This window comes from Cuculus canorus, chromosome 2 (genome assembly GCF_017976375.1).
Source record: "Cuculus canorus isolate bCucCan1 chromosome 2, bCucCan1.pri, whole genome shotgun sequence".
Classification (NCBI taxonomy): domain Eukaryota; kingdom Metazoa; phylum Chordata; class Aves; order Cuculiformes; family Cuculidae; genus Cuculus; species Cuculus canorus.
This window is the reverse complement of record NC_071402.1, coordinates 53208513-53216856: the sequence shown is the minus strand read 5'-3', so window position 1 is coordinate 53216856 and position 8344 is coordinate 53208513. Positions and strand designations below refer to the sequence as shown.

The following is an 8344-nucleotide window of genomic DNA, read 5'->3' as shown; positions in this document are numbered from 1 at the left end:
TATTGGACACTGGAACAGGCTGCCCAGGACAGTTCTTGAGTCATATCCCAGGAGGGATTTAAAAGATGGGTAGATGAAGCACCTTAGGTATATGATTTAGTAGTGGACAGGTACAGTTGGGCTTGATGATCTTAGAGGTCTTTTCCAACATAGCGATTCTATGATTTTATGGTTCTGTGAAGCACAATAGAGGCTGCACTTTGCTTATAACCAGTCGCTTGTTGGTCAGGGTAGAGGTGCGAATTGGAATCGATGGGTGTGGGATGTCTCATTGCACACAGCATGGAGGGGTGAGATGGAGGGGGGGTGAGGGCGGGGCCACAGGTGTGGGTATGATGGAACAGGTGGGGGGGGCCCTGGGTGTGAGTGGGGAGGGGCGATTGGGGGCGTGGCCTCAGACAGCAGGACTATCAGTGTGGGTGGGGTGATGCAACTGGAGGCGTGGCCTATGAGGGCGTGGTCTCCGTGAGTGGGCGGGGCCTCCATCGGTGGTGTCTCTAGGCTTGGTGTGGAGGGTGGGGCGTGACCTCCGAGGGCGGGGCCGGGAGTGTAGAGGATGGGGCAGGGCCTCTGGGTGTGGATGGGGCAGGTGACAAATGGGGGCGTGGTCTATATGGGGCGTGGTCTATTATTGTGGGGGCAGGGCAGATAGGGCGTGGCCTCCAAGGGCGGGGCCACTGGATGCGGGAGTGGTGCGGAGGATGGGGGCGTGGCCTCTGGCTGTGGGCGGGGCGAGTGGCAAAGGGGGCGGGGTCTAGATGAGGGCGTGGTCTGCCATTTGTGGGCGGGCGTGTCAGGCGGGGCGGGGCCTCCGAGGGCGGGGCCGGCGCGGGCGGGCGCAGGTGCGCAGGTGGTGGCGGCCGCGGCCCTTCCTGCGGCAATTTCCCTGTGTCACGGCTCCCGTTTCCTAGCAACGGCGCCGAGTCCGGCCGCGGCGGCGGCTCCAGGCAGCGGCTCCGCCGGGAAGGATGCGGCATGGCGAGGGAGCAGCGCTCCCGCCGAACTCCCTGAGGCGCCCGGCGGCGGTGGCGGGGCCGAGGGGGCGCCCGGCGCTCGGCTCAGCCCCGCCACCCGCCCGCCCGGGGCCGTGAGGGCCGGCGGCGGCGCGGGGATGCCCGCTCGGGCCGGAAAGTTTCTTCCCTGCGGTGGCTCGGCCGCTTCCCGCGCGGGATTCTCCCCGGTCCTCCCCGGTAAGTGGCCGCCGTGTCCCGTCCCCCCCGCCGTCCCCAGCGACCCCCGGTCCCCAACCGGGGCTTGAGAGGGGACCGGGCGTCGCATCTCCTGGGCTGTGCAGCAGGAGCTCCTTTAAAGCGCTGCCCCGGCAGCCCCGTCCGTGGCTCCTGGGAGAGCGAGAAGGGGTTAAACCGGCTCCGCTGTTCAAACCGCGCTTGGTTTTGGCTGCCCCAGGTCCAGCCGGGAGCGGGGGTTTCTGGGTGTGGATGGAGGCGGCGATCGCTCGGTGCGGGATGCGGCTCCGTCCCCTGCGGGGTCCCGGGCTGCTCGGTCGCGGTGCGGTCGCGGGCAGCGGCCGCGGGTCCGGCGGTGCCGTTCGCCACCCGCTCTCTCCGTCGCCAAAACTAAGTGCTGGGGCTGGAGAGGTTGCTCGGAGCTGATTTTCCATCTGTTTTCGCCGCAGTAGAGGAGAAGGGCTGCTGGCTAGCGGGGCAGCAGAAAGAACAGGACTGACGAACCGGCAGTTAAAGCAAAGCATGCCTCTATAATTACACTTTTGCATCAACAACAAAAAAAATTCCTCTCTTTGGCTGACCTTTTTTTTTTTTAAATAAATATCTCAGTGATAGGAAAGAGAAGACAAGTCTCCGCTCTTTGTTTTGAGCGTGCAGTACCTCGGAGAGTAATTTGACAACGTTCTCGCTGACAGCACCCTTCTTTTTCCGGGGACAATATAAGCGGAGTAAATGGGATACAAAATTACCGCATACGTGGCAAATCTGGGAATAGAACAGAAAAGAAATGAGATTTAGAAGCTGAACAGAGGAAGCGGAGCAAAATCTTTTTTTAGGTGCTTACTTAATCACCTTTTAGTACAATAAATTGAAGTTTGTCAATGGTATTATATTTGGTGCTGGCATCTTTTGCTCCATCAAGGGAAAAATAGTCGGACACTCAGAAAGAGAAAGGGGAGGGGAACTTGCTCCTTGCTAAAATGACAGAATACCTGCTGAAAAGAATTGCAACAGTGCAGGAATTGCTTCTGCACACTGCGTTTTGTAACTCAGATCACTGGAATAGAGAGGCGACTTCTGACTGTCCAGTAAAACAAAAGCTATAAAAGCTCAATGTTTACTTCCCTGCCGACTTCCCTATAAGCAGTCATTTCTGTTTCCTCAGGTGACTTGCAAGGGCTTGCTCCTCTGTTAATAAAATTTGACATGCCATCTCTTACCTGCCAGCCATCATCTCTGCTTTTTGCAGGTGGGCAGGGCAGGATTTGTCTCTGTTACCTAACCGTTACCTGGAACATCGCATGTGTTCCCAAACCAGGGGTTCCACTGGACTGTAGGCGGGAGATGAATTTCTTTAATATCGCAGATCAAGTGCAAATGGCTGGGAAGAAACTTTCACAGGGTACCACTTTCTGGTGTTCAAATGTTTCCCTTGTGCATTTCACAATAATTCCTTTCCCACTGACTGAAGAAAGTAGAGTAATATGTTTCTCACACCCCACCCCACCTCCCCCACCCCAATAATGTGTAAGTAGTGTAATGAAACAAATGGTATCGATAGGTCAAATAGACTATCTCCCTGCTTTTATTTCCCCCTCCCTTCACATCCTGCATGACATCACTAACCACAGTGTGCAGTGTAACCCCAAACACCATTAGGGAGTGGGGCTCGGCATCCTCTGAGCAAACTCTTTCTGAGACCAGCCATATAATTTTTTTTTTTGTTTACACCAGCAGTTACCACTCCGTATATCATTTACCTGGAATGTAAAGAAATTAATTAGTTGTTTGGCAAAAGTATGTTGGGGCACATGGCTGATTCACTTCCCAGAGTTGCTTAATTGTCTTTCTTGTCAGTCTTCCTGGCCCTTTCTCACACACAGGAGCTGGATGGGCAAGGGAGATTGTCCTGTTAGTGTCAACCCCCATTCCACTCGTGGAGGGTTTTAATTAGCAGGAGTTTGAATGAGGAACAGCAGAGACATTTCTCTTGTTGCAGGTCTGCCTCTGGTCCTCATCCTCTTCTCCCTTTTGCTGCAGGAGCTGGAGTGGCCATAAGGGGCAGTGCTCTGGGTAGCCAGCCATGATCGCCACTGGAGGCCTCCTGAGGATCTCGGCTAGGAAACAGGACCCTCTGCGACCCCAAAGCCAAATCCCCAAACGCAAACGCAAGGCCAAAAAGAAGCGAAAAAATGATGTGGTGGTGGTGAAAGGCAAGCTTAAGCTGTGCTCTGTCTCGGGGCTGATTGCCCTCTGTGGCATCCTGGTACTGCTGGTGGGCATCGCCTTGGCCGTGGTGGGTTACTGGCCGAAGCCCAGCCAAGTCTACAAAGGAGGCAGTTTCAGTGGAGGCTGGCACCAGGCACCCCAGGGTGGCACCCCTAAGAACCGCTCCCGGAGCCCAGAAGGGGCACATGCAGGGATCCATCCACAGTCACCTTCGAGAGCCAACTCCTCCACCACTGCTACCACCTGGGGGTCCCCACAGTCCCTGCCCACTTCCTCATCCCCCCAGGCTTCAGTGGGTTTCCTTTTCCGTCTTTTCTCAAGCTACTTGCATTCAGACAAGCTGAAGGTGCTGGGCCCTCTCATCATGGGTATTGGAATCTTTCTCTTCATTTGCGCCAATGCGGTATTGCATGAGAACCGTGACAAGAAGACCAAGATCATCAACCTGCGTGATCTCTACTCCACTGTCATCGATGCCCACAGCCTGCGGGCCAAGGATGGGGGGACCCAGGCCTCAGCCCCTCTCAACGGCTTTGTAAACTATGCGCAGTCTCGGGGCCTGGAGCTAAAGCCTGGAGGTGAAGGCCTGGGTGCTGCAGCCATGCTGGCTAAGAGCTCCTGGCCACCAGGACTGGGTATCTCTCTTTCCCCACCAGACCTGGCGTCCTCACCACGGCGGTCCTCCTTCTGCACCCCACCACAGCCACCCAGCCTGGCTGAGGCTGTGTACAGCATCTATCGGGAACGCGCCGCCCTTGCTGGCTGCACCATCACCAGCCCACCCTGCAGCCCACCAGAGACCTGGGACCAGCGCAGCACAGCCAGCTCCATTGTTGGCTCTTCGCTGAGCACTTTCACACTTCTGCCATTGGTGCCGAGCAGTGGAGGCTGGCGGAAGCCCCCTGGTGAGCGGGGAGCCCAGGAGATCCCACGGGGTGAGTTTGAACTCAGCCTGACTGACCTCAGCAGTGGCCGCGTCGAGGGAAGTGATGGGATGAGGAGGCACAAGATGGTTCTCAGGCGGCAGAGCACCAGCTGTTTGCCTGATTCCAGGCATCCTCTTTTCCCTGAGCCGTCTCAGTCCCCATCTGTTAGCGGGGACCCAGACTCCAGCCTCTTGGTAAAGGCATCTTCTAGCTATTCCAAATCTCTGGATCTAGGGGAGTCACCACCCTCAACACCCCCTGCAGTTAGCAGGACGGACTCGCAGAGCTCCCAGTCTGAGCCTTCCAGCAGCAATAAGGGCTACAGCCACCTGGAGGAGGCAGGCACCTCCTTGGAGTCAGTTGCCAACACCCCAGCCAGTAAAAAACAGGACTGTGAGGAGCAACCAGCTGAGAAAACAGACCACCTCAAGGCTACCAGCAGAGAACAAACAGGAGAGCAATCCCAGCAAACTCAAAGACAGTACACAAATAAAGAGAAACTCTTTATGATTTCTAGGTCGCACGCTGCATTAGGGCTGGAGGACAGGGAACTGGAGAGTACTGACATCTAAACAAAACCGAGAAGGCACGAGGACACCTTGCAACTCCCCACACCTTCCCCCCCCTTCTCCATCTCCTTGTGGACTTACGAAACCGATCAATATCCAAATTGCTGCAGTATGTTACCCTTGAAAATTGAATTCAGAAAATCCTGTAGATGACTTCAGGAAGAAAAAGAAAATCCTTTCTGTCCCATTGTGATTGTATGTTCCATGCAACCCAAATTGTATTAAATATCCACAGTCCAGTCAGTTCTTTGGATCAGATTAATACAATTTTGGACAGTATAACTGTGCACTTTACTGTTTTGATTTCCAAGTGTCCCTTCTTCTCCTTTGATTTCTTTCTTGCTGATTTACCACTAACTGCTTGAAAACTGTAGGCACCTTTCTAAGCTCAAGAGCATTGTGGTCTTCAGGTCAAGAAAGCCGAGCTCTCTCTTTGTTTTGGTTCAATCACTAAAATGTTTGCAAGGCCTTAAGGGTGACGTACCTGACAAAGAATGAGTTTGTTTAAATTCTGGGGAAAAAAAAGACAATTTAGAAGAGACTGGAGCAGAACAGAGTTCTGATGATTTAGTTAAAACCGTTACATTCCTGAATCCAAAATACCTACTACTACGTGATACTTTATTAAGTATTATTACACATGTATTGACTAATAGCATTAAAGGATTTTTTTTTTAAATAAAATATTTACAAACAAAACTACCACACAAAAACGTCCTTTATTTTGGTAAGTAATTACAGATATCAGATATTTTGGTTTTGTACTGTGAAAGATTGTGGAGATGCTATAAAGTCAAAGGTTTGCTTATGCTTTTAAATAGGTAATTAGTCATTTAGGAGTAACTTCAAAATAAATACTGGTTCAGTCTCTGAGAAACCACACTTTAATCAGCAGATTCTGGCTCCATTTCCAACGGTGCTCTGTGACAGCTGAAGAAATGTGAGATTTTGACACACTAAGGAAAATAATTTTTTAAAGGTTTGGCCTTCTATTAAAATTAGATTTTTTTGAGAGTAACACATTAATCTTGAGCTGCAGCATATTCTTTCTGAAATTTTCACTTCCCTTCTAACTGTTGCATTAAGCCTTTCTGCTGTTACAGTTCCTATTTGTGAATGCATGTACATAAGTGTAATTTTAAAGCATAATGATAGCCCTGTCAATCTCATAGCAGTTGACCTTATTGAAATCAATGGAGGTTTGCCACTGACTTTGGCATGGTGAGGATTTCTTCCTTTTTGAGAAAAGCATTGGGTTTTCCTAAAGGCTGGAGAATGCCTTGTCTGTAGGCAGATTTTTGGTAAATTGATTAGCGGTTTCATTTTTGTAGCTGCAGTATGGCAGGCATTCTTTTATTTTGCCAAAACAGCTTTATATGCTCAGAAGACTTTGTCGATACTTCAGATTTTAAATATGGATGTGGCATTTCACTACTATGGGGAAAGAAATCAACGTTAAACAATTACAATGTGTAGGTAGGCAAGAATCTTTCTCTTGCAAATTTTTTTCTTACATTTTGATGTTCTAAAATGCTTAATTACATATTTAACTACTTACATTACAATACACTGCAAAATGGAATATATCACTAAATACAATTGCATTTAGTAATCCAGTAGAATCCTTCATTAAATAAGGCTAATTTAAAAGAAAAGGAAAAGAAAAAAGAAAAATTTGCTATGCCAGAGTCCTGAAACTGGGGAAGCAGAAAGTGCTTGGTCTTTCAAGCAAAGGAGATATCTTACCTCCTGTCAGTGGCAACCGGTAAATTGACAGCATGAACATCAATGTTCCACTTTTTGTTATCAAACTGCTATCACACAGCTGGCAAAAGTATGTTGTAAAACTGCCTGGACAGGCATGGACTGGATTAGGCACTGCAGGAAACAGTGAGCAGACAGCTTGGCTGGCTCTGGCATTTGCACAGGTCTTTCGTTTTAGTTCCCCATGGGTGACGGCCCTGTGCTTCTGCTCCTTCTCCTGTGACTTCCAGAAAGATTTATGAGATGCATCTGAGCAGCGTCACCTGGTACTGACAGAGATGCTCATTACTGATGCAGCTGAAGACACCCTGTCTGTTATTTTCCATGTAAAAACCCTTCGTAGAGGTGCAGGGGAAAAGGAGAGTCATGGGTGCTATGTAGAGGGTCAAGGGTCCTTGTGAATTTGCGGCAGGGGTTTGTTTTATTCTGAACGAGAGAAAAATGCTTTTTAAATGTTCTTAGTAAATATTTCTTTAGTCATCGGAATCTACAATGTACTCTGAGGAAAAAAAAAACAACTAAAAAAGCCTCTGGATACTCCTTAGATTGATTTAAAATAAAACAGTCCAGTAATTCTTCTGATGATTAATTTATTGCAAGGTTGTCTGAATAACAAAATGACAACAGAGTTTGGGTTTAGTAATTCCTGTGTTGCCAAAAAAGGTGTGAAATGTGAACTTTTGTCAGTCAAACAGGATTTCTTATAAGAGCAGCTAGAAGTGATTTGTGACATAGATTAACAGGCAGAGAAAAATGCCTCTCTCTGTTTGCAAGTTATCAAAAAGTCTCATATTACTGTTGCAAACTTATTAATTAAAGCTATTTGTTGAGGAACTTATGCAGTGGTAGAGTTGGAGTCGGAAACTTTTTTTAAAATTCAAGATGGACTAGTTAGTAAAACATGCCAGTGTTGGAAAACAGCTGAGAAATTTAACCTTTGTGCACCAGCTGTGACTGCTGATAGTGCTATTAGCCTTGGAGGGAAACATAGTGGCTTGTAAGGATCTGAACTTCTGGTGATACCAGAGGGAGTGCAGAGTTTGGGTGTTGACCTCTCCTTGAGTCCCTCCAACCTGGCCCTGACTGCTTCTCAGCACTGCCAGGCTGCCTTCTGGCCACTGTTTGCTCATCCTGTCACTCGCTTATGCATTTTTCTCTAGTCTAGTCTCTTCCTTTTAAACTTTATCTCCAGTGTCCTGCCAGCAAGTGCTTCCTTCACAATTCTTGTCAGAGCTGAGAAGCTGTCTCTGCTTACCAGTATCTCCCTGCTTGCATGTGCTCCCACTTTAAATGTTTATTAAGAAGGAATTGTTGATCTGCCTATTTAAAAGGTGATATGCCTGCGTATACCTTAAAATGGAATACCTAGACATAAATTTTTGCTATGGGAAAATCAGATTGTGTTCCAGAAATGTGTGGGTGTTTTGTTTTGCGGGTTTTTTTTTTTTTGTTTTTTTTTTTGTAGGATAGAAGGAGTGCCATGATATTCATATAAATTGTAGAGAGGAAAAGTCAATTTCTGCCTGAACCCTCAAAATACTTGCATCACTAGGTAGAAGGCTGTGTCTATTTGAGTACAGATGCAGCTTGGACCAGTCTGAGGACATAGGAAAATGCCTTTACTATATACTTTAGTCATGCTGCTGCTTCTTACGAAATTCTCGGGACT

General features: G+C 48.8%; 1 protein-coding gene across 1 annotated transcript; it reads left to right on the top strand.

The window, feature by feature from the left end:
• Window positions 1-863: 863 nt before the first annotated feature.
• Window positions 864-8108, top strand: TMEM200C (transmembrane protein 200C). Its single transcript, XM_054060621.1, has 2 exons — window positions 864-1190; window positions 3228-8108. The coding sequence occupies exon 2, from the start codon at window positions 3271-3273 to the stop codon at window positions 4912-4914; it is 1644 nt and encodes a 547-aa protein (XP_053916596.1). The 5' UTR covers window positions 864-1190; window positions 3228-3270; the 3' UTR covers window positions 4915-8108.
• Window positions 8109-8344: the final 236 nt, after the last annotated feature.